The sequence below is a fragment of the Musa acuminata genome, chromosome BXJ3-10 (genome assembly GCF_036884655.1).
Source record: "Musa acuminata AAA Group cultivar baxijiao chromosome BXJ3-10, Cavendish_Baxijiao_AAA, whole genome shotgun sequence".
NCBI classification, from domain to species: Eukaryota; Viridiplantae; Streptophyta; class Magnoliopsida; order Zingiberales; family Musaceae; genus Musa; species Musa acuminata.
In genome coordinates this window covers 9,169,973-9,197,923 of record NC_088358.1, presented here as the reverse complement: position 1 = coordinate 9,197,923, position 27,951 = coordinate 9,169,973, and the positions used below count along the sequence as shown (strand labels likewise).

The following is a 27,951-nucleotide window of genomic DNA, read 5'->3' as shown; positions in this document are numbered from 1 at the left end:
AGCGATGCTCCGATGGACTTCCAGCAAACTCCTGGACTTGCGACGATCCACTTGGCGAGTTCCGATGAGCTTCTTTTGGCAAGCTCCTGGACTTCTCAGATTTGTTCCCGCAGAACCTCCGACGACCGTCCGGACTTCCGTCGAGCTCTCGAACTCCCAACGTGATCATAGTCTTTGACTCCGGCTCAACTCCTGCTGCATGTCTTACTTTCATCGTAGTTAATCCTATACACTTATCTCAACATATGGATTAGATAATAAATGACAATTGACTTCATCATCAAAATCCGAGATACAATAACAAGAAATTGACAAGAATGCACCAACATCGCTTCCACCACCGCCTTCTACCAACTGACAGAACTAACACAGAATGAAAACCCAAGAAAGAAACAGAAGTCTGGAGCAACACAAACCCAATCCATATCTATCATTCTAAGAGAACTTATCATTTGTAGTCTGATACCAAAATTATTTTCTTAAGAACATAAGCTAATTAAAGTCTCTTGTAAAACATAACAAGTATAGTAAGTCATGGCCGATAAAAGAAATCCATTAGACCTTTATGCTCTATAAAGCAAACTGATGGCCCATACACTGTTGCTCACACACCAGGACAAAAATGGGCAAGAGGTCAATGTAAACGACTACCCAAAAACCAAAAATCACCCATCTCCTTGTGCTTCTAAATGAATGCCCTACCACCTTAAAAAGTAGATAAATGATCAAAATAGAATTCTGATCTCCATATTCATCATCCATCAATCTCTAATCCCACAGATACAGCAAATAATTACTCACTAGAAGCTAAAAACAAAAGAATTTCGTATATCAGAAAGAATTATTTCTCGGTCTTTTTTCCTCGTATCCCTTCTTTCACAACATCTGCTAGCAATCACTATAAGTTTGTTTATCTTTCACTAAGGCGACTCACGGCACACTTCACATATGTATGATTAACTGTCAATCACACGAGTTCAAATGATGGACAGCTCCTTTGCAACATTTTTGTTGAATGTTACATGCCACACTGCAAGCAAGCTACTGACATGGTATGCAACATGCATTACCACACTACAAACCTATAAAGTAGTAATTTCACACATTCATGCCATGGAAGAATCACATTTATGCTTGTCAACAGCACATTCACAAGTACCTGCATCCATCATTTGGTACAATTTTAGCAAGTTGCATATTAAGACCACTGTACCGCCAGAAACAAAAGCCAGATTTGATTATAATTTTCAAATCTGATGCAATTTAAATTTGGAGTTAACAAGAACGTAAAGGAATTATTAGTGACCAGATATTACTAATCCTGCTAATAGCTCTCATTCAATGAACCAGAACTTCATCTTGCATGATGCATGTTGCTTCTGGTATGGTGCCACCAGTCTGTCGTGACACGGCATAATTATATCTCATATTACTTATTAAAATGTTGACATAGCCCACATGCATTCATAAGTCAGCAACCAGCTCAAACACAACCATCAATCTTTCATGAAGCACGGATTGACCTTTACTCCTTTATGATATTCTAGAAGAACTAATGTGTAGCGAGACAATGGTAAAGTTAATCATTCAAGACCTGGAGTTTGAGTTTTGGAGAGAATTCGCCCTTTTTAACAAATTTGTAGTGAATGGTAGCAAAATAAGCCCTGGCTCAATTTGGGATCATTTCCATCCTCACTCAGGGAATATTTCCATTCAGTCTAAAATTAATCAAAATGAGTTTGTTTGAGCCTTGGCATATTCAAGCTAAGCTCAAAAATTAATCTCAAGCATACAACATATTATCATGCTCTATCAACCATTTAAATAAGCCTAGCCAGACCTAATATCAAGCCCAAACCTAGCCTACTTTGATCTGATGTATTCTAGTCTAATCCAACTCTAGTTCAGCTTGATCAAGATCAGAGAGAGACAGGCAGAGATAAAGATAGTAGATAAAAGACAGAACACAAGGAATCAAATCTACAACAATGAAGCAAAAGAAAATATCATGTTAAAGTGGATATCAGTGCTATTTGGACTTTTTTGCTTCCATCCATAGTTCCATACAAATGAATTTTGAGACACTCACTTAAAAGATTCTCATATTATATATTTTAGAGATCAACTTAAAGTAGCCTTTTCAAAAACCAAGTAATTTAATTTTCATCAGCATGCCCCATGTCGATAAGACATTGTATATATCCAGCAAAACATGGTCCATGCACCTTCAGCTGAGTCTTGCTAGGTCCTAATTCACCTTTATGGAGAGGAGCATTGTTGGACCTAGAGCTTTGGGATCTCACAAAGTATAACCTTTTCTTTGTCCCTCCTCTCATCCTCCACTATCAATTTCCTCTTTTTTTCTTTTTTCTTTTTTGTTTCCAATCAATGCTGCTAGTATGGCACTTACCATGCCAACCAAAGGCAGGAAAGGGGACACCGGTAACATTTAATGCAGGGCTTTTGAGGCTTCTTATAAGACCATCTTCTAGTGCACCATAATCTTACAACAGTGAAATAGGTTGATACACAACTTATTTCTCTTCATATCCCTTTTTTTGAGACCTTAGGCACTCCAAACAGACCCAAACCCAGTTCTAGCATATGCCACCCTATTCTAGTTAGTATGGCACTTACCATGGAAGGGGACACCAAAATCATATAAATCCAGGGCTTTTAAGGCCTCTTATAAAACCAAGTTCTACAGATTCACAATCCAATGATAATGGAATAGGTTGATGCACAAGTTTCTTCTCTCGATATCCTTTTTTCTGTGACCGTTATGACACGGACTTAGCTGGTTTTGCCTAAGTCGTGCGGCACCCTCGCGCGTCCGTCCGCAAAGGTCAGCCTCCCCGAAGCCTCCCATTGTCCCTTAGGACCAACAAAAGAGAGAACGGGTTAAAGAGAACGCCTCAATCGGGATCCACAAGCAAACATGTCCGAAAAACACTTCATAGACAATGCAAATTACAAACAGACTTTACAAGCTCTGAACAGTGGCACAACAAAGGGTAAAATGGTCCATTACAGACCAAAAAGCTCTCGCACGTGTCCATATGACACAACCTTTATTTACAAGCCTAAAGAGGCCACCAACCCAACTAAAATGAGACTATTATGCCTTCGGCCGCCCCTCTACATGTTGTACAAGGCATGAACATGCCAAAAGACACGGACATATATAAGCATTACATCAAACACCCTGTTTCGAAGTTTGTCCGTGACATTCTCCCCCACTTATCCCTTCGACGTCCTCGTCGAAGCCTTTGTGAACACTACAACTCTTCGCCTTTGCTGAGTCTTCAATCTTCTGCTCCAGCTGCAATGCGCCTCCTGGCTCCCAGCTGCTCTCCGCTGCTGTTTTTGAGTAGTCGAACCTTTGATCCGCCATGCTGCTTCAACTCGCCAATGACTCTGACTCAGGTGTGGGGTTGGCTGAGTTGTGTTGATCCTCGTTGATTCCTACGGATCCACCAAATGAAGGAAAAGACCATCCTTACTGCGCCAGTCTCTCAAAAATTCCACATGCTACTTGAACTGGGTGGATGCTTGTTGGAGCTTTAACGAGCATCGCCTCGCAAACTTCTAAAGTTTTGGGTCCTTCCTCCACCAAATCTGCTCATTGACTCTTCTTTCAGTTAGTTGTCACATCCAAGTAGGTTCGCATCACTTCCGCTTTCAATTGGCATTTCGTTGGGAAATGAAGCGGACAATCTACTCTCAGTAGCACTAATCACCGTTGGTGAGAATTTGACAACTATTGTCTTCCATTATCTTCGAAGGGTCTTTGAACTTGTGCAGAGCTCCTCTGCTGGATAGATAAGAGAATTGGGGTACTCGGTTTCGCCCATCCTCTTAAGAGTTGAGAAGGCAAAAGTTACTTGACTTCGCCCGTCTCCTCGAGGTTGTACTTCATGCATCGAGCTGGTTACTGGCCTTCGCCTGCTCTTTGCTCACACTTCTGAAGCACTTGAAGTATTAGCACTTCTTGCGTTGAGTTAGCTACTGTGATTCACCTTCTCAATGCCATTGAACTTCTGGAATGCAGGAAGTTTTCACCCCAACTTGGAGTAATTCTCTGATAGATGAGGTCACCTCTGGGATTGTACCGTCTTCTCCATCAACCCTGCCGCCTACTCCACTGAGTAGCAAAGGTACAGCACCGCGTACTGCCTGCTTCGTTCCTTGGTCGTGCACTCTTGCATGACCCGAAGTCCTTCACTTACGGCTATCTTGATGAGAAACTTGTTGACACCGGTCTTACGAAGTTTCTTGGCCTCTGCCCTTCAGCCTTGTCTCGGTACTTGGAGATTGCCTCTACATGCTCCACCTCCTCGGCCCCTTTCACGACCAAGCGCTCTCCCTCCGTGAGAGCAAGGGATCAATGACTTTCACGGAAGTCCCGCCTCTGCGGTACCATGGCGCTGCCATGCCCATGGCCCTACTATCCGTCTCCTCGCATCTATATCCCTTTTCTTCACGATCAGTAGATATGTCTCCGTGGCACTCCTCTGAGTCCACCTCCATTCTGACTGATGCTTGATTTTGGGTAGCTAAGTCCCTCTGGACTCGTCGTCGCTTCCTCGCCCCTTTCGACCTCCTGCTTCAACACCTCTGTGTTCTCCAAGCAGTCTGTTTAGTCGATGGAAAGACAGACTGCAACTCCCATGCATGACCTCTGCCATCACATTGTAGGGTTTGCACCGATTCTGTTCTCCTTAGCTTCCTTGGTAGCAACGTTCGCTTACTCGACCTTGTCCCCTGACTTGTCGGGCTCCCTTAAGCGAATATGAGCTCTGAAGCAGTCCAACTCTCCAACTGCTTCGATCATACCTCTGCATGATCAAGTTCCTCCCATGGAACTCACTGGTACTTGCATTCGAACTTTTCCCTTGGTGGAACCCAGCCCCCATATGCTGATGACCAAGGCTTTCATCCGAAGCAAAATTCGATGCACGCACGGAAGACCCGCCTCTGCGGTACCATGGCCTTCACTCCTTAAATCCATAGCCCTTCTTGCCGTCGTGTTGTTCACCGAAGTGGAGCTCCCAATAGCTCCCGATCATACCTCCATATGATCTAATCCCTCACGGGACTATGTCGTGTGTGTCGCATTGCCACGAACTGTTCCACCACGATCCGCTGCACCATGTCGCCTCCTGGTGACATCTCCATTGCATTCTGATCCTTGTGGAATAAACTCGAATTGTGAACCCTCCATGTGTGGCCTCTGCCAATACATCGCAGGGTCTCCTCCACCTTCGATTTTGTTCGCTCCTTTGGCAATCGACCTTCATCCACCCACTCTTGGGTCACACCTAGATGAAGCACCGCTCTAGGACAGTCCGTCGCCTAGTAGCTCCCGAAGTCCACCGACTTCACTGTAATTTGTGCACCATTGTCTGGATCCTGGACCTCTGCCCCTACCAGCACAATCTCCGCTGCGCACCGCTTCCTTCATAGCAACTCGAATGGCAACACTGTGGCATATTCTTCAAGAGTACCCGCCTCTGCGTCCTCTTGCCCCGTGCTAAGGCCTTCTGTACCCAACTTCGCCTCCGCAAATTGAGTCGCCTTAGTTCCTCCATCAAATGCTTCTCCGAGATAAGGTGCATGTGCCTAGAAGCTCCCTTCTTCCTCAGCACCATGCAAGATGAGTCCGCTCCGTCAGAATGAAGGACCCATGGAACAACATGATCCTACTCTTGCCTCTGCAAGAGTTCATGTCCTTGACCTCTGTCTAAGGAAAGCACTATGCCTCTGCTCCACGTTCCAACTTCTATGCTGGCTCCCTTCATGCGGCTTGAGTACTTCGCCAAGTTACACCCAAGTTGCTCCGCTCCTCGTTTTTGTATTGAGTCGATGGTGGCCCTCGCGCCCACCATTCCACGGGTCAGCCCTCCCTTGAGTCCGATCTCCACATCGACTCCAAGTGTACCTTCATTTAAGTTGCTTTAGGTCGCTCCCCCACTTGATCTCGCAATGCATCCACCAATGCATTCTCTCAAGCGAGATCATGCGACGACTCCTCGCCGCTTGCTCAGTCCATCGAGCTTCGTGGAGTTGTTGTTTGTTGAGGTACTCCTCCTCAACATGTGAGGTCCATCCCACATAATTCTCCCTCTGGAGAGCCGAGACTTATCCCTCCTGGATAACTGTCCCATTGGAGCAACATCTCTCTTCGTTTTGGAGACCACCATCCCCTTGGACTACTCCGATCTGCTGAACAAACTGTGCATTGTTCATCCTCCTGCAAACGCACTTGCTAGATTGCGTTTCCACGTCAATACAGCCCCCACTGCACCCCTCAAGGCCTAGCAACATGCTGAACTCGTTGCACACTTCAATCTCCTACGGGCGTATCTTTCACATGTCGAAGAGAAAGTTTCAATGCTCCATGGCGCCGAGTTTCGATCGCCTTGGGATGGCCACGAACATTCCATCGTCCGCATACAAGCCCATGCATGAGTACCAAATTCTTCGAGTTAGCAATTCCCCTCACCTCTGTGAGCTTTGCATAACTCTTTTGGTCGTTGAGCAACTCATTCCACCTTGCATGGTCTCATTCTTGCCAAGCGCCTCGCTTGCCTAGAGCACCATCAAGTATAGTTGTCAACGTTGAGCCGTAGCTCAAACTCAGCCATCCCAACCTTCGTGCGCTCCACATTCTTCCAAGCTTGCTTGTTCTCGTGGTGCCTCTTGCGCGAAGGGTTGGCCATTCCTCTGAATGCCAATCTCGGATGCCCGCTCCTCTGAGCGACTCTTTTCCCTACATCTCCATGCCCGTTTTCCCTCAAACGGTCGCGCGTGTGCTGACTGCCCTCAACGCAGCCCCGCTAGGTCCCCCACGTTTGCATGTCAAGTGTTTCTATGAGTGCTTGTCCCGCTCTGATACCATATGTCACGGACTTAGCTGGTTTTGCCTAAGTCGTGCGGCACCCTCGCGCGTCCGTCCGCAAAGGTCAGCCTCCCCGAAGCCTCCCATTGTCCCTTAGGACCAACAAAAGAGAGAACGGGTTAAAGAGAACGCCTCAATCGGGATCCACAAGCAAACATGTCCGAAAAACACTTCATAGACAATGCAAATTACAAACAGACTTTACAAGCTCTGAACAGTGGCACAACAAAGGGTAAAATGGTCCATTACAGACCGAAAAGCTCTCGCACGTGTCCATATGACACAACCTTTATTTACAAGCCTAAAGAGGCTACCAACCCAACTAAAATGGGACTATTATGCCTTCGGCCGCCCCTCTACATATTGTACAAGGCATGAACATGCCAAAAGACACGGACATATATAAGCATTACATCAAACACCCTGTTTCGAAGTTTGTCTGTGACAGTAAGGCACTCCAATACATATCCAAAGCCAGTTCTAGCATATGCCACTATGTAATATTGTCAAAGATAAGCAGTTCGTAGCTTCATTCATTTTATAATTGGCGAAAAAAAGCATCAGAAAAGAGAGAGCATTGTGTGATGCGGGATTGGTACCATGAAATCCCTCTATTCACCTTGTCTTTACCTTAGCTTCTTATTGTCAAATTGAATACTGGGGACAAAGGTGGCAAAACAAATAATATCATATTATGTACATATGTTTATTCAGCCAAACCTGTTTCATCCAATTGAAGTTCCAACTTCAATCATAAGTCTCGAGACCAGATCTTACATCAAGCTGACCTTGCCATGAACAGAATTTAATCAACCCAGTTATTGGCAAAATATAATCCAACAATAAACCTCATTGAAGTAGTGAAGTTCTAACCAATGTTGATCATATTCAAAATCCTTCAGAAACTACAAATCACCTACCATTCAAGTATTCTCAATATCCTTCCAGAAAAAAATTAACCAGCCAAATGAAGTCATCTTGTGTTGCTGATAACTCTCAACATTAGATGTTGATGGACAATTTGGACAAAAGATCATATAATAAACAAAACATGGACATCCAAATTCACAACAAAATCTAACACCAAAAATGTGTCCCCACTATATCGTGGAAACTCTATGTTTACAATATAAGCTGTGAAAGGTTATATTCACTAAAACTCTTTTGACTTAATAATCCAATGTTCAAGCAACTCATTGAAGGAGGAATATCGAACCGCCCATTACTAGACGGAATGATTATATATATATATATATATATATATATATATATATATATATATATTATAAAAAGCGACATCGCGTCGCCTTTTTCAACGAGTTACCTTATATATAAGAATATTTATATATAAATATATATATATATAAACGAGACAACGTCGTCCCACGTGGGAGAAGGAAAAGGCAACGTCGCCTTTTATATATATATATATATATATATATATATATATATATATATATATATATATATATACACGAGGCGACGTCGCCCCACATGGGAGAGGGAAAAGGCGACGTCACCTTTTATAAAATATATATATATATATCGAGCGGTATACCGAACGGTATACCGCTCGGTATACAGTTTCGTACTGTATCGAACGAACGTCGAAACTCCGGTACGGTACGAAATTGCATACCTATACAATTTGGTTTTATATTTATAACTTGGTTTTATATTTATCATAGTTCATGACTGGTATTATGAATTTTATCCAAAGCCTACTGCCTCTTTTTTTTCTTTTTGCAAAGATTACAAATATGTGCATCATTAAGATCAAAATGCTCACCTAGCACTGTAGAAGTCTAAAGCTAACTCATAATGCGAAAAAAAGAAGGCACCCACTGGAAGTCTCTTCAATTAATGTCAAACAATAAAACAGGTAAAAGTACAAAGTAGGTAGATAATATAACTTGGTTCATAGAAATGAGTGGCTGCACATACACCTAAGTAAACAACCAACTATCAGAATATAGTGAACTACCACACTTCATTGCCTTACAAGACAGCATTTTTAAAGAAAGAATGTGTTATGTTCCATTCCCACTCCAAAACGATGTTATTACTCATCATTTTCTCATACAGCACAAACAATCCGCCCTAAGATACGGGCACTCGCCAATGGTTCAACTAGGATAAGGACTAGACTACAGCAGCACTGTTAGGACTCTAGCTAGGAGAGTCCTAATTGAGAGGGACATTCATGTAAAACCTACCTAAGCCGACCCCTATTAAAGAGGTGAAGAGGCCGACTAGGGTTAGGAGGTTGTTTCTTAGAGAAGAATTAGGAGTTGTAAAGGAATAGGAGTCTTGAGTAGAAGTCCTATTAGGAGTTGGTTAGAAGTAGGAGTCTTGAGTACGAGTCCTATTAGGAGTTAGGGTTTAGAAACCCTATAAATAGCCTTGTATTCCTCCCCTTTTGATAAGCAATAGATGAATCTTTTCTGCAGCCTTTGAGCAGCAACTTGGAGGGAGGAACCCCTATAGAGTTCCAAGAAGGCCGATCCCCTAAAGAGATCAACCCCAAGTTTAGAATCTGTAAGGGTTCTAACACCTGGTATCAGAGCAGCGTTCTTGGCATCTCGTTGCCCTTCCACTGCCATCCATCAGCCCTCCACAACCGCCCAAAGCAATTCCCACAATTGTTTAAAAGATCGTCGCTGAATTCCGCCATCATCTCCACCACCACGGATCATCCTTTGATCTCCCCGTAAATTGCAACAGGTTCTAGTTTTCTACCTTACTGCTGCTGCAATTTAGTTATCCTTATTTGAAAATCCCAAAAAAATTATTCCTATATTGATGCATAAACTTTTCGTCATAAAGTTTTCATCTCTACGACGAAAGATACATTGCAAAATTCCAACCGTATAGCACCGTCTGTTTGATCTTGCTACTGTGTTTTTTCTATCCAAATCTCTACGAAATTTTTATGACATCTTTGACACTTCCTAACAGTAGATTTCCCTTTGGTTTTGTTAAAAAATTCTTAATATAAACTATTGATATTTTACGTTTAATTTGCTATACTTCAAAATCTGCACTGTAAAATTTCAGCCGCATAGCACTGTTTGTTTGATCTTGATACTATGTTGTTTCTATCCAAATCTCTACGAAATTTTTATGATAGCTTTGACACTTCCTAATAGTGGATTTCCCTTTGGTTTCATCAAAAAATTCTCAATATAAACTACTGATCTTTTACGTCCAATCTGCTATACTTAAAAATCTGTGCTGCAGAAAATTTCAACCGCATATTGTTGCCTTAACTCATCTATTTGCAATCTTTTTTAAATGAAATTTCTTATACACTTCATAGATCATCTTGACTTTCATCTAAGATTGATCTATTGAGGAATTCATCTCTAAAACCGATTTTGTGTTGCTGTAAATTTTCATCGTAAATCGTTGAAATTTTTCGACGAGAATTCTGCTATCACAACTTGCACCAATTTCCTTGCTGTTATACTGCCGAAATTTTCTTAATTAAATTAGTCATCCTTGCTGTCATATAAACTGTGATTTTGCTATCAATTCTCTCCTCAATTCTCTCAAGTTTTTGGTGGAAATTACGTCGAGAAACCGCTGTTTCTTCAACGACAATTCTGCTCTTACAAGACAGCACATACTTGCTGCAACTTCCACTGATTTCTATCAAACCTTTGTTGCCATCTGCCACAGATCCAAAACTTTCATCCACAGCCCTAAAACTCCACCAAACCACACCCTCAAACTGCACCCAAAATAGCCACAAAACAAGCCTAAACCGTAGCCGACATCCACCAATCCACCAACCCTTTCGACCATCACCTCTCTCAACCAATACATGCCTTTAACCTGACAACAAAAGAGAGATCTTAACATCATAGATTTGGCGGCATATACTATGGCATATGAGGAGGTAATCAATGCTAAATTTGAAGCCTTCGAGGCGCGAATGGAGGATAAGATTCGGACGCTCTTTACTGAACTCAGATTGAGCCGACCACTAAGCCCGAAGAAATCACATCAAGGAGAGAGCTTTGGCCAATCGCACCAAGCCCGAAGATATGACTTCCAAGAGAGGGGAAGCTCTATGACTGACCCCAACTATCCATGCATAAGAGTGGACTTTCCTAGATGGGAAGGAGACCCGATTGGTTGGATCTCGCGCGCGGAGCGATATTTTCGGTACCACAAAACCGCAGATGCATCAATGGTGAAAATTACAGCTATATATCTTGAAGGGGATGCTATACAGTGGTTTGACTGGTTTGAACATACTTATGGAGTCCTTTCATGGCGACAATTCAAAGAAGGACAGCTGATACGCTTCAAACCAACCGATTACGAGAATATTGACGGACAACTAGCAAAGATCCGACAAACCTCCACCATTCAGGAGTACCAAACCAGGTTTGAAAGGTTATCTAATCAAACTCGTGATTGGTCTCAAAAACAGCTATTGAGGACCTTCATTGAGGGCTTGAAGCCGAAGATCCGAGGAGAAGTTAAAGCACGACAACCGTACACGCTTATGGCAGCCATCTCTTTCGCACGACATCAAGAGGAGCAATTGAACCATGAAGCTCGGAGGACTAGGGTCACTCCTCAACCAGCAATATTGAAGCACTCAGCCCCCCCTACTGTCGACCAAGTCCCTACACCAAAGAGGTTAACAAGAGAAGAGCTTCGGGAGCGATATGCGAAGGGGTTATGTTGGCATTGCGACGAGCTGTGGAGCCGTGAGTATCACTATAGTAAAGGGAGACTTCTTATGATTGAACCAATAGAAGAAGAGGTCATTGAACATCCAGAAGAGAGCCTTGAACATGAAGAAGAAGATGCAGAAGAAGAGCCACAACCGACTGAAGTTACGGTACATGCACTAGCCGGCTACTCAAACCCGCAAACGATGAAAGTTGGAGGCATTCTCAAACAACAACCGATCACTGTTCTCATTGACACGGGCAGTACTAATAACTTTCTAAACAGTAAGGTTGCTGTCCAGATGGCTTTACCTATCGAGAATTGCAGCAGGTTTAACGTTAAGGTCGCCGATGGATGGATTTTGAATTGTGATCGTAGGCGCCCGCAGGAGAAACTATTGCTGTAGGACCAAGAGATAATTGCATATTTCTTCCTTCTCCCTCTTAACAATCATGAGGCCATGCTCAGAATTAAATAGTTGATGACATTAGGTGATATTTCTTGGAATTTTATGAAACTAATTATGAAATTTTACAGTAAAGAGAAACAGGTGACATTGCACGGGAAACGTGGGGGCGACATAACAACGATTTGCACACAACAAATGGAGAAGGTTTTGCATAAAGCATGCAGCGGCTTTTTGGTACAAGTTGAGCAGCAAACTAAGGGAGAGCCAACAGAATTTGAAAATCCAAATCTACTTCCTTTGCTTGCTGAATTTTCAAATATATTTGACGAACCGTGCAACCTACCTCTTACCCGTCGGCATGATCATTGTATAACGATTCTTTCAGGCAAATCTTCAGCAAATGCTCAGCCATATCAGTATCCACATCTCCAGAACGATGAAATAGAAAGGATTATAAAAGAGATACTCAAAACAGGAGTTATTCGGCCAAGTTGCAACCTCTACTCTTCAACGGTGCTACTTGTACGCAAGAAGGATGGAACAAGGCGAATATATGTTGATTACCGAGCTCTCAATGGCATAACCATCAAGGACAAATACCTTATTCCAATAGTAGATGAATTGCTAGATGAAAGGGAGCACAAATCTTTACAAAGCTGGACCTTTGATCCGGGTATCATCAAATACGAGCGTGCGAAGAAGACATACCGAAAACCACCTTTTGAACACACAACAACCACTACGAATTTTTGCTTTCTTCAACAGAAGGTGGAATATCTTGGGCATATCATATCAGAGGAAGGTGTGGCAGTGGACCCCTTCAAAATTGGAGCAATGCAAAACTGGTCGACCCCGAGGAACATAAAATTGCTACATGGCTTTCTGGGTTTAATAGGCTACTACCGTAAGTTCGTGAAAAACTATGGAAAGATCAATGCACCACTTACTTTCTTATTGGAAAAAGATGTCTTCCAATGGTTGGATAGGCCTCCGCTGCCTTCGACAAAATTAAGGCAGCCATGACGATGACGCCGGTGCTAACACTACCAGATTTCAACCGACCCTTCATTATTGAGGCCGACGCATCTGGAGTCCGAATTGGAGCCATTCTCATGCAAGATGGTCGACCACTCGCATACACTAGCAAGGCATTATCTCCCTCCCATCAAAATAAGTCAACATATGATAAGGAGATGCTCGCCATTGTGCGCGCAGCAACGAGGTGGAGACCCTACTTGATTGGTCAACGATTTCAAATTAAAACCGACCATAAAAGCCTCAAGTACATTTTGGAGCGAAAGATATCATCCCCTGAGCAGCAAAAATGGGTAACAAAACTTCTTGGATTTGATTATGAAATAACTTACAAAAAGGGGAAAGAGAATATTCTTGCAGATGCGCTTTTGCAGCTACCCGAGCAAGTTGAAGTTTCGATCGTTTGACTTCCAACCAGCGGCTTCCTTGAGGATATTAAGATGGAATGGCAAGAAGATTCAGAGACTAGTAAGATTATAAAAAATTTGGAGGAAGCACCAAGCTCCGTGGCTCATTATAATTGGGACTTAAAAAAATTATACTATAAGGGACGCATTGTGCTTATGATAAATTCTACTTGCATCTTCACGAGCAGATTTTGGACAAAATTATTCTATATGCAGGGTACTAAATTGAAAAGGAGTACGGCATATCACCCACAAATCGACGGCCAGACAGAAGTTGTAAATAGGTGCTTGGAGACAGCCCAAAGCCACCCGCCAAATATGACTATCCAAGGAGAACTCCAGACCCAGCCAAGTACCATTATTGATCGACGGATCGTGACTCGACGACGACGAAACACTACTAAAGTGCTAATATAGTGGGTGAACCTACCAACAGAAGATGCCACTTGGGAAAACTATGACGACTTGAAGATTAAATTCCCAAAATTCATGAATCGTCAGCCTCGAGGACAAGGCTGATTTGAAGAGGGCGGGTCTGTTAGGACTCTAGCTAGGAGAGTCCTAATTGAAAGGGACATTCATGTAAAACCTACCTAAGCCGACCCCTATTAAAAAGGTGAAGAGGCCGGCTAGGGTTAGGAGGTTGTTTCTTAGAGAAGAATTAGGAGTTGTAAAGGAATAGGAGTCTTGAGTAGAAGTCCTATTAGGAGTTGGTAAGAAGTAGGAGTCTTGAGTAGGAGTCCTATTAGGAGTTAAGGTTTAGAAACCCTATAAATAGCCTTGTATTCCTCCTCTTTTGATAAGCAATAGATGAATCTTTTCTGCAGCCTTTGAGCAGCAACTTGGAGGGAGGAACCCCTATAGAGTTCCAAGGAGGCCGATCCCCTAAAGAGATCAACCCCAAGTTTAAAATCTGCAAGGGTTCTAACATGCACCTAACACTATAAGCAAGACCATAAGGCAAGACATTTGCAAGCAAGAAAGCATGTAGATCATATGATCATGTCTCTTACTCTAGAAACACTCATGGAGTCTCAGAAAGGTTGCTCTTTTAATTGAAACTGCATTTTTCACACAAAGATGATGCTGCATACATTAAAGTAGGTATGTAATTTCGAATAATACCGTCCGGTATGGGCAGTACGTACCGGTCCGTCAGTTGAGCGGTACACGGATCGCCCGTTACCGGACGGAACGAAATATACATATATATATATATATATATATATATATATATATATATATATATATATATATATATATATATATATATATATATATATATATATATATATATATATATATATATATATATATATATATAAGGTGACGTCGCCTTTTTCGACGACATCACCTTTTATAAGAATATTTATAAATATATAATCTTATATATATATATATATATATATATATATATATATATATATATATATATATATATATATATATATATATATATATAAACGAGATGACGTCACCCCGCGTGAGAGAAGGAAAAGGCGACGACGTTGCTTTTTATAAAAATATTTTATATATAAATATATATAATCTTATATATATATATATATATATATATATATATATATATATATAATTTTTTATATAAATATATATTTATTAATTTATATATATATAAACGAGGCGACGTCGCCTTTTATAAAATATATATATATAAATATATTTAAATGATGCGACATAACCGAATTATATATATATATATATATATATATATATATATATATATACTGCTCGGTATACAGTGTTGTACCGTATCAAGCGAACGTTGAAACTCCAGTACGGTACGATATTTCAATCCTTGCATTAAACCATCTCAAACCACACAATGATGGGAGCCTCATGCATTGGACCACCTAATATAAAAAAAATCCCACAAAATTGTTATAAGAAACACCATTAACGCATCCAGAAAATCCCAACCTGAATTGACTGATCCAAAATAGGCTCAGCCTGAATTATCATTCAAGTGGACTTGAAACCATCATTAATGATCATGGCCTTCAACTCAACTAGGATATATTAATCCATACCATCCATGAGAAACATTTTCTACTCTGAGACCGTATTAGCATTACGGGTAAATGGTGCACCCGCAACAAACTTTTTTGTATCCAACAGAGTGTTATAATCTAGTTCAAGCCTTTCAAAGTTCATGGCCATTCACCAAAGAAGGTGAGAAATACAGAGGAGAGAGTTCAAGAGAAGAGTAGCAGACATTAAGGGATTTTGCCTCCCTCACAAGAGCTTGTCACTGTTCAGGGACCTTATCATCCCTGTACTTAGCTGATGAGTTCTCCCACTGATCTTTTCTTTCTTTACCTATCCCTCCATCCACACTTGCCCATGGACTTCATCCCCTCATCCTCTTTCAAGACCCATAACCACAGGTTCCTTTGCAAGGAAGCACAGTATAGAAGCTGACTAGCAAATGGCCTCATTTAGACTTAAGGCCACCTTAATAGGGTAGTGCTTTTAAACATCAATTAAAATTCCAGACACCACAAAAGTGTAGACTCCACCCTTATTTTGGTACTATTTTAACAGTTGCTGATCAATAGTAAGAGACTAGGCATTAACACTAACTTTCTTGAATCTACAAGTTCCATCAGAGACTTCTTTAATATCCCAGGCTTCAATTCATGAACTCCTTTCTCCATACTATAGTAGAAGAGAATGTAAATAAAGATCCCATTTGATGATTTGGTCCTTATCTAAACTAAATTCCTTGAATATAGAAGCTTCAGCATTCTTATGCCCCAGCTTACAATCATCAATTAAACCAAGTTCCTTGAATATAGAAGCTTCATCATTCTTATGCACTAAGCTTACAGTCCTTTGTTAATTTTTTTCTTCATTCTATATATTCCATCACAGGATAAAAGATTGTGTTCGAAGATAACTCTGTAAGGTAACTAAAAAATTCAACGTTCAGAAATTTTAAAAATCACCGGAATTGCATACACTCGCATCAATTGTCACAATACAAGTCCAAATTAAAACTAATAACCAGAGAAAAACCTCACAAATCCATCGATCTAAAATAATAGTGGTCTACAGACTCTAATACTAAAAATAACAACACGGGGCGATTACCAGTTCCTTCCAAGAACCTCCTCCGCGCGATACCCCGTGAACTCCTCGAACCCGCGATTGACAAAGATGATGGGTTGATCGAGCTCGAGCGCATCGGTGACCACCAGACCGCATGAGGCCGCCGACCTAAGCATTCCCTCCACAGCGAATGAGAACACCCCGCCGCCGCCATCGCTCAGCAAGAAGCTTCCTCCTCCTTCCCGCTACTCGGGGCCTCCAGTTCGCCATCCCACTCCATCCGCGCTCTCCGATGCGGAAGCCTCTTCACCCCATTCTCGGTGGCGATGGGAGCGGCAGGGACAACGAGAGAACGACAGGGACTCGAAGAGATGAATCGCGTCTACCTCGCTATCCCCTTCGCTGGTCGAGGGTTTTGACGGGTTAGGCGATCGGCGAGCTATCTGAACGAGGTCTCTGATCGAAGGCAGACAGGTTGGCCACAGACCACCGATCCAAAAACCCAAGTGGCTAGGAGGCAGTGCTGAGAGCCCGACCAACTCATCATGATCTTTGTACGGCGACGGCCGATCTGCCGTCGATCACGAATCTATAGATCAACGGTCAGATTTAAGGGTATGGTCTAAGGTCGCTCCATCGGAGCCTTTAGCGGTAGTATTTATGTGCACTATCCCACTTATCTAGGGCGATTTTGTTAGAAAATATTTATATTTTAAGAATTTTTAAAAAGATTTGTTTTTTAAAATAATATCTTTAATTTTAAAAAATCTAAAATATCTTTAAAATATTTTATTATTTTTTTCATCTATTTTTTTACCAAATTTTAACTGTTACGGTATTTTTATTTGATTCGTTTATCATGATTTTTAATAACATTTATAGTATTTCTTTCATCAAATTTTTTATCCATTTTTTATCTATTTACATCATTTTCAATACTTTCAAATAGACCTGTTTTTGTTATGATGATCAAAACATTGTAATAGATAAAAAAAAAATTAAAAAAACAATTTAAATATGTTTTTAAATTAAAAATACTATTTAAAAAAATAAAATGAGACACCGATTAAGAAATACTCAAAATGTAAATATTTTCTAAAAAAATCACCCACTTATCTAAACCAAACTTCAAATGTATTAGCTTAATATACATAACACATTCTATCTCCCTCAAATTTAACAACCAGATTAACTCCACAGCAATTCATTCAAAATGGTTATAAGCAAGATATTAACAAGGAAGTAGCTGAGGTTTTTTCATTGCTAAATTTCCTAACAATGACAGACAAGAAACATAAACTGTGCTGGTAATTAAAGGCAACTGTTGTGAAAATTTTAGTACGAAAATACAAAGCCAAACAAAGATGTATATAACTGTCTCAGATCACCAGAATGTTTCAGGTGTAAGATATTGCAAGAAGAGCTCATTAACTTATATATGCTTCTTCAAGATTCAACCATGGGTTCTGGTCCAGATGAATCGGTGAGGCTCGGGCGTATACAGCTTGTATGATGAACAGAATTAAACAGAATGTCCTTGATAACCTATATGGATGCACGGGAAACAAAGGCACAAACCAGGTTTGATTAGATGCTGATGTAAGTCAATGGAGGCAGCAGCAGTATGAGAAACTGGGTGTTTGGTTACCTGAGACATGAGACCATGCACCTGCTCAACTGTGATTTTGGAGCTATCACGTGTTATCTTGGCCAGCTGAGATTCCTCTGGCTGCACATACATGAAACCATCAAAACACAGATAATTAAGATCACTCTGATTCGTTGCATATGTATGTATACTCAGCTTCATAGTTTAAACGATAGTAATGCTATAGGGGAACTTTCAACCAGTGGGAAGAAAAAGCATTGGTCATAGTCAAGAAAATTACATGAAACTGCTACTTATCATTAATGAGCTGATTAAACAATGAAAGAAACTAGCATCAACCAGAAACAACTGAGAAAACAACACAATAACCTTAAAGCATGATAAAGTATAACACGAGATATGCCATGTTTTGTTTGACTGCGACAATATTCTATCATGAAACACTTCAAAGATAAAGGCACGATGACATGTTCTGACAATCAAAAATATTAACAAGACTTAAAGCAGCTCAAAGTAACATATCATCAACCAGTGCCCTCATAGGAATTCAAACCAGATGGCCAGATGGAAGGATTTATAGATTTTGCAGCTGACCAACTTCAATCAATCTATTCCACTTAATTTTGTTTATTGATCTCCTTCAAGATGACAAAACATGTTCGCTCATTCTTAAGCAAAAAGTGAATAACCAACCCTTGATGACTATAGCTTTTATGAAGCAATGCATGCTTAACATACTTTTGCAGCTTTAGTTTGCAGTGAAGGTGATGCGTGAGTAGTAACTCATATACTTTTGTACATGATTATTAAAGAAGCTCTATTTGGGTACTCGGAAAGTGTTTAAGACCAAGCATGTGTTATCTCATTTTCCAACAGAGATTTATCTATATCAAGTAAAATTTACCAAACATTAATGGATCACAGTGTAATTATATCAGGCAACTGTATGATATCCCAAACTGCTTGTGAGCCTTGGAATGTTAAGCATTTTTTGTGTAAGAATATCAGGCTGCCACAAAAGGTCGCAAACTACTTGTGACCCTTGTAACATTAACCACCATTTGTATCCTTTCAGAATAAAACATTAAAGCCTATTTTGCAATTCATGGTCATACCATCAGTAGGTTAGGTATACTTATGCATTAGGTGCCATTTCATTTGCTGCTAGAAACAAAATCAGAAATGATAAATCACTGAACTTGTAATCAGAACAATCAAATTCTTAACATGTTTAGTTCATGCACTCCAATATCAGAATCGGAACTTAGAATCAGAAAGTCCAATTCCTTTTGCATGTTTGATTGATGACCTATGAAATCATAATCAAAATTCAAGTTGGATACCATAATTAGTTATATACTTCATATTATTTTACTCCTATTCTATGTCATCCTCCTTTATTATTTATTTAGTATTTTACATGATAGATTTTTATGTTATTTGGTACTTATATATTATTACATTATATTGCTTATTATTATTCTATGTTTATATTTTTTATATTTATACTATTTAATCTTTCATATACTGTACAAGTGTACATCTTTTCCATTTTTAAAGTTGTTTACGTTATATTATTTCATACATATATTATTCTTATTATTTTATTCTTATTTTTATGATATTTTACAATGACGTCATGTCAGTTTTATATTAGTTTAAGCATATATTATTTATGCCTGAAAGAAGACGAGATATGGAGAATCTTGATGCCAGTCAAGTATAATTTTAAATCATAATAGATTTCCAAGGAAGATTTCAGAATCAAATCTTGTGTTCCAAGGTGTGATTGGTTCCCAGTTTCTATCAGAAACGACAATTGGATGAAGACAATATTCGAGTAGAAATAAAAATTGGTTGCATTTATGTTTGGTTTGGCATGGAAACTGAATCAAAATGACTAGTTGTTCCATTATATCTGTAAGGGGTTCTAAAAGATAACCAAGAAAGACAGCTAGCAGGGAACCCTGATCGAAGTCATTCAACAGATCTACTGTGATGGCAGCTTAGAATAGATCTACTGCATTGTTGTGTGCAACTAAGTAATGAAGGAAAGGGCCCTTGCCAACCGTTCCTCGAAAAGGGGCAAGACAAGTCAAGGCTAAGTGATGGAATGGAAAAGGACATTTTCTCTTCCTTTAAGGCAGGGAGAAGCAAGAGTACATGGAGGCACAAAATGCCATGACATATCCTAGAATTGTAACAATTCTTAGAAAAATGCCATAAGAAGATCCTGGTAATAGGAAAACCCATTCCTTTTAACGGGGAATACAATTAAGAAGTTTTCCATTCAAAACTCAACAAATAGAAATCATACATACCAAATCCTAGCCCTTTTTTCATCCTTAAAAGTTGGAATTGGGATTGGAATGAGTATGGACAACATTAATAATCTGATCTAATTTCCATAAGGGAATCAAATTCCTTAATAATCAGAAATCTCAATCTGGTACCCTTCATAGGAATCGCTAATGACTCCAGATGCATGTATCGGAATTATCTCTAATTGTTCTTCTTTCTCCCATTTCCGTCACTTTTTCTATGGCCGCTCTCTTGCCCCTCCTCCATTGCTTATAAATATGATCTCCCCCAAGCTATGGTGAAAATGGAGGCGATGAATGATGGCAAGATACTTCATCTCATACCATAGAACGGTCGTCTCTCCATCACAAACTCGATAGATCCATCATCTCCAATCAAAGTACACAACAAACCTCTTTCTTGGTTCCCTTTTAAAACTCTTTTTTTCTCTTCTTATTTCAATTGTTTTCTTCAAACCACATCATTGATTTGCAAGGTTGAATTGAAGAGTGCTCTATACATCTTCCGTCAGAATCCTATTTTATACCTTATCTATTGTTTTTCCAATTTCTGCATACCGGAGTACCACATATTCGAAATGAAAATAACCAGTCATTCCGATTTTGTTCCAACATCAAACTAAACATAATATTGGAAATTAAAATTCCATTCCTGACCATGTTGCGTCCATTTAAAATTCCAATTCTATTTCCAATTTGTGAACAACATACACCATAAGGGTAATCTTATTTTGTTCCATAATCAGAATGGAGCAAGATTTACCTAATCAACAATTCCCATTCTCATTGATTGTCCATTTTCCATGTATTGCAATGAACCCTAACTGGATTCAACTAAAAAGCTATTATTTAGATTCCCAACATCATGAATTAAAGGGATTGGTGATAGTAAGAGAAACCATTAGAAAACGCAATGATATCTTATGTTAAGTTGGTTGACTAATACAGCCATTAAGATCCATAAAATTGGACACTGAACTTCCATAAAATCAATCCATTCCTTACTCTTGGAGGTGGTATAAATAACTGACAAGAGGTGCTCTAATCCAAGCCAATGTAACTTCTCATTATATAAACTTCAAGTTCTCAGAACAAGTTAATCTTACACTACAAAATTGTCTGATAACTTGGTTGTAAATTATTTTGGGTAGCTAGTGTTTCATGAACACATTCAGATCTGGACTCATCTGAATTTTCAGTGAGCAAAGAGGGAAAGTGAGACAAGAAATGCATCATATATGAACCACAGTTATCTTTAAGGTTATGCAAAATGAAGCATTAAAAGTCCATCAAAACTAGAAACCATAAAGGTTAAGTAAGCAACCTAGTTGATAATTAAAATAGAACCTGACACATTACCGCATGTTTAATATGTGGATATATTTCTAATACAAACTCAGGAGATTGCACTGTTGATCAGGTAACATTTCTAATACCACTTATTTTGTCCTACATCTTACCCCAGTTTATCTCCTCATATATGTGTTCCGAGATATATAAATATTATTGTCATTTTGTTTGTAAACCTAAAAGCAGCCAATGGACATTCAGTTTTCATGTATGTCGTCGTCAAAACTATATGGTGAGGTAAGAAATACCCACAAAAGCAGAAGGTGAGAGAAAAAAAAGATGGAAATGATGATGGTTGTGGATAGGAAAGAGAGAGAACAATGATTTAAAAAGCGCTAGATACCAAAAGGCACCAAAGTCCCAAAATGCCCAAGGCACTAGGCACTCGCCTGAGCGAAGCGAGACACTCTAAAATATTAAAATATAAAATTTAATATATAATATAATTGATAAATATAATTATATAATTGAATTGTTTTGTACACTTACCATTTATCCTGAAACCCTAATAATAATTTTAAATAAACAAAGATTAGCAATGTTAAAATCTAAATAATATATTATCAATCTAGTAAATAGAGGTTACTTTGTACAGTAGTCAACAATCTACTGCTAACAGTATATTATTTACTGTTAACAATAATTAGAGGGGAGAAAAAAACTATTAACAGTAGCAAAGGGGGATAAAAGTGTCACCGACAGTGGAAAGTGGGGAAGGAGAAGGCAACGGTGATGAAGGAAGCTGTGGACGACAACAGCAGCGATGAAGGATTCAGTTTAAGACAGTCACGACAGCGAAGGAAGCTGCGAGCGACAGCAACGGCAGCGGTGGAAGCTGCGGATAGCAGCAATGGTGACGACGAAAGCTCCAAAGGGCGTCCGTCGATGGCGGAGGAACCTGCAATCCTCTCCCTCGACGATGGAAGGAACTAACTACAAATGGAGCGACAACAAAAGGAAGTTATAGGCTCTTGCTAGGCCATTGAACTCGTTCATCGACGACATAGGAAGGCTTGGTCCGCTGCATCTGCGGTGGAGGCAACGGCAGAAAGCGTCGCTGGCAAAGGCAGAAGCAACGCTAAGGTTGGCTTGAGGTCGCGCAAGCGTGCAAGGGTTGCTTTTGCAGGTAAGAAATCAATTAGTTGGTTCAATCAAACCAACTAACCAATGTTGAACCGAACCAGACTTAAAAGTCTAGTTCGGTTGCTTTATGCTCGCTCAAGGCGCCCAGTGCTTGGGTTCAGGCAAGCACCCAGGCGGCGCCTCATTGAAGCATGCCACTCAATCCACCCACGAGGCGCTTGGGCCTAGCCTCGCCTTGCACAAGTGCCCGAGCGCCTATTTAAATCACAAAGAGAGAGAGAGAGAGAGAGAGAGAGAAGAGAAGAGAAAGATAATTAGGTTTCGGCATAGCAGAGCAATAGAGCTATAACCCTTCATTGAGAATCTTAACCTATATATGCCATGCATATTAAATATAGGTCTACTTAAATAAGAGTAAAATATTGTTATTCTCTCCACTAATGAATTTCCTTGGAGAATATAGTAGATATAACAACAAACATAGAGAACCGATTAAGCAACTACACTAACATACATAATGCAGTTAAAGGAAATATGCACATGAAGTACTTGGCTATTTCCACTTTAAGATACATGTGAACAACTCGAAGGATGCACATAAGAGCAAGGATGTGAACAAAGGAGCAAGGATATAGTTTGTAGTTCACTGATATAGAGTAAAATCTCCCATTTAGTGCCAAAGAACCTAACTATGTCAAGTTGAATATTCAATATCCAAGACTTCCTTGTCTATCATTTTGATTCATGAAAGAGAAATATCACATGCTAAATAACTGAGAGATTGACTAAATTATGCTTTGTAGTTTGTAGTTTGTACCAAGGTTCCTAATTTGGTTGGGCCTAGTATATACCTAGCAATATGTACCGACCCGAACATGAACTGTGTTAAGGACCATTTAAGTCTGGTTCAAGACAATATATTTTAATTAAACCTGCCCTATCTCTCTCTTGATCATCCGACCCCCAAGCCCCTTAGGGCTCACCACCTGCTCGCCCATTGCCATCGGCCCACCGATCGCACACTGTCATTGGCCCACCCATCTTTTGTGGCACTGGTACTTCTCCTCCTCCCTCCAATACCATGGCATGTACTGGCATACCATGTGACAATAAGCCATACTAATCCGACCATAAACACGTATGAATCCAGTACATGAGATTTAGATCCATGCTTTGCACCCTTTACATTGCATAACTCTTCTATTCCAGCTCATCATACAAATATTTACCACAGTAGTCTAAATTATAATTCATATGATGCAAATAATTCAATATTCATCACAATCATGAAACACAGTATATCAAAATAACCAACATGTGTATTCAAATGAAGCATAACTTGGAAAGGCCCAACGACGAACAGACACAAAAAACACTGACCTCCTTTTTTCTTTGTGAAGGCAAAAGAAAAGATCCCAAACGTGTGTGAGCCAGTTGATTTTCTGCCTGCTCCAGCTTTTCAGCTGCCATAAAGTTCTAGTTCATCTCATAAGAAAAAATGTACGGCAAAGAGAAGCCAACATTGCAGTATTGTAAAAAAGAGAACATGGCACAATGTGGCACTTATGATAGACTTCTAAAACAACTGCTCACACACCTTTTGAATTTTCTATTTATAAACAACATATAGTTATCTGTATAAATAAAAAGCATAACTTACCCAAATCTGAAATTTGCCCAGCAACATAATCTCGATTACCTAGGAGAGGTGAAGAAGACAATGTATTTACCCAGTACTTATTCCACAGCAAATCCAAGAGGTGGGAATCCAGAGCAGACTTGAAATAAGTAATATCTAATGCATAATACTGTACCAAAACAAAGAGTAAAAATAAACAAACATATATGTGCAAAAGAAAAGAAATTCTTGTACATTAACATTCTTTACCTGTTTGCAGTGAACACCAAAATCTTCAATCTTGTTAAGTGGGATAGTTTGATACTCTGACACTGGCTCATCAGGGGGTTTGTATCCTTGAGGATATGTCCTGAATGCACCAATTTCCACTTTCCCAGCCGATACAGTTCTTGTAGGATCAATTACTACAGCCAAAAATGGTTCTTGAAATTGCTGATTGAGCATTTGTGTTGACACATCAATGCCCGACAACCAGCATCCATAACCAGGATGTGAGTGGTACCAACCCACTACATTCTCCAACCTTCCAGCCTAATTTTTCACATAAAAAACTATAGTTAGCATAAAGTATTTCACAATTATTACTAAAACATGGTTTTAAGCATGACCTTTTAGAGCTGTCTTATTATAAGAGATGAGATCTGATCATGATTTGTAAAATGAGGAAAAAAAAAATGAAAAATGTTTCCAGGCCTTTGACATTATTAAGTAACAGTAGATCTGTTTGACAACAAGGTTAAATCAAACTCTTAAAATTGATCAGTAGGTTTCTTTCCCATTGCACAAATAACACAAGCACGCTTCTATGTTGATGAAAAAATGTAAAGAATGGAATCTGCAATAAGCTATTCTTTACTAATGAGGTCATGGCAAATGATACTTTTAATGAGAACAAGAGCTACAACAAGAACAAGTGTTAAGATTTGGCTCAATGGAGGAAAAAGTAACAACAAGACACATCATCTCAACATCTGAACTAAGTTCTAGAAACATAAGAAACAAAAAAGCAAACAAAATTACCATGAAGTCCAGGGTAATCGCGCATATGGTTGAAAGAGACTTGAACCACAATGATCTACATCCTCAGCAAATAAAATAAAGCTAATCAATTATCCTCTACTGTTTAAAGCAAAATTCTAGAACCCTTCTTTTCACTAGCAACTGCATAAAGAATCAGAAAATTTTACTCTTCACAACAGGAGGAACCCCAACATAAATTCACACTACACCAGCGAAACGAAAAAGAAAATGAGAAAATTTAGGTGCATTTAACATAACTACACAGGATTAAAGCGGGTGTTATGCAGCTATTAACTTTAAATTCCAGAAAATCAAGTCTCCAGTTCATAGGGAATACTCGTTGCACATGCCAGTTAAATGGCTCATCGTGATACTAAAAGCAGTGTGTTAGGTTTCTTCCCGATAGAAGATGAGGGCATATCACCTGCTTGTTGGTCTGGGCGTACTCAACCATGTACTCGTAGGCGTCGGCCTGCGCATTAACGCGGGTCTCGGTTCCCTCGACGGGAAGGGCGAAGGCGTCCATGACGATGATGGTATCGCCATCGGTCTTCCCCTGCATCAGGCCCATCACCTCAATGGTGCCGCCGGAGCGAGCGTGCACCACCATTTTCAGCAGCGCAAGCGCCGAGATCTTCACCCGACGGAAGTAGTTAGGGTCCTGCGTCCACGGCTTCTCCTGCTGGAACTTGGCCAGCACCGCCTCATCGTAGTAGTAGATCGCGTCCGCATCAGACCCGCCTGACCCGTTACCGCCGCTGCCGCCATCCACAGACACGATGTTGTTCTCCAGCTCCCACGTTTGCCGCGCTAACGCCGACGACAACGAGGAGTCCATATCCCCCCACACGTCTCCGATCCCTCTCCGCTCTCTTCTTCGTCGAGGCTGGAGCCGGACCAACGGGACTAGCGCTATGGAAACCCTAATAGGATTGCGAGAACGTCTTTCAAATCGCTTTCGGCTTGTAGCAAAGATATAGTTTCGGATCGGCCGATTCGCCCAATCCTCCTTTATTGGCTTCAGACCCAATTGGATCTAATTGTGAACAAAATTGTCAATTTTTAATGTGGCACAAAATGGTCAATTATACCAATATCTACATAGGACTAAATACATATGCTTTGACTTAAATTGACTTATTTGGATTGGTAGTTCCTGATGATTTGTTGCATGGTTCAGTTTTATTTAAACTAGATTCAAAATTCCTATTTAAGATTTATGAAATACAAGGGTCCCAAGTAACAATAAATTATTATTAATTTAGTTTTAGGATTAGCATAACTTTAATATTTTTTATTGATCATAATGATATAATTTTCTAAATTTATAATATTCAGTAGATATTTCTCTTCGATCCATAAGAGTTTTAAAAAAAAAAAACAGAGTTGAATTATATGTACCAACATCAACTAAACAATTAGAAGCCATTTAAATAAAAATAAATACATAAAAAATAGGTTAAACATGGAGAATCTAGTAATTTTCACTCTTTTTTTCATTCTATTCTAATCTATTATTTCATGATAGTATTTGTTAGATCATGTGGTCTTACTTAATTAGACAAGATATATTATAATTATAATTAGATTTTAATTAGATTTATCGATCAATAGATAGAAAATCTAACTATGGTATGACTCTTTATTGAGGATGACCCAGTAAGGACTCCCCTAATTATTTGTCTTAGATCATTTATTCTTGTCTATAAATAAACAGGATCTTTTAGGAACTATATACAGAAAGGAGATTACAAATATACTCTCATATCCTCTTAATCTTTGTTTAATTACTTATAGTAATCTTATAAAGCATAGAAAGAGAATAGAAATCGAGTATGGTTCTCCTTATAAATTGGTACCATTGCTTCCTTCAGGTGTGTTTGTAAATCAAAAGACAAGTATTCTGAATAACATCGAGAGATATACATTCTAAATTTAATCTATTGTTATTTGATTTCTGGCATTAAAGTTTTTTCGTATAGTAGCGTGATTACAATATATATGTTTATAATTAGCATCAAAACTTATTTTGAAATCAAGTACACTAGATTATAAAAGCATTATATCTATTTTAAGTTTATCCCATTCGCCTTAGTCACTTACTTACAAGCAAATGAAGATTTCTTTACCCACATGAATTAAATCACGGATAGAAGATTGTCACCTTATCTTAGTCAATAGGCTATAACAGTAACTTGCCATAGACGATGGCACTATTGAAGGTTACAGTCTACTTTGATCATTGGCCCTATTATGAGCAAAGGCTATGCGGGTAGCAATGCTACATAAAGCGACTACATATACTATGATGGCACTACATTCATTGGCTTTATTTAGGGCAGTGGCAAAGGAGGCAATAGCCCTATTAGGGAGGTTATTGTTGTCGGCGATTATTGTTGTCAGCGACAATATAGCAAGG

The 27,951-nt window shown here is 39.5% G+C and overlaps 1 protein-coding gene across 1 annotated transcript; it reads right to left on the bottom strand.

The window, feature by feature from the left end:
• Positions 1-17,698: 17,698 nt before the first annotated feature.
• Positions 17,699-26,528, bottom strand: LOC135651937 (COP9 signalosome complex subunit 5-like). Its single transcript, XM_065172584.1, has 6 exons — positions 25,957-26,528; positions 24,762-25,043; positions 24,534-24,681; positions 24,254-24,336; positions 18,159-18,239; positions 17,699-18,055 (listed from the first exon to the last, which is right to left on the bottom strand). Exons 1-6 carry the CDS (start codon positions 26,368-26,370, stop codon positions 17,957-17,959), a joined length of 1,107 nt encoding a protein of 368 aa, XP_065028656.1. The 5' UTR covers positions 26,371-26,528; the 3' UTR covers positions 17,699-17,956.
• Positions 26,529-27,951: the final 1,423 nt, after the last annotated feature.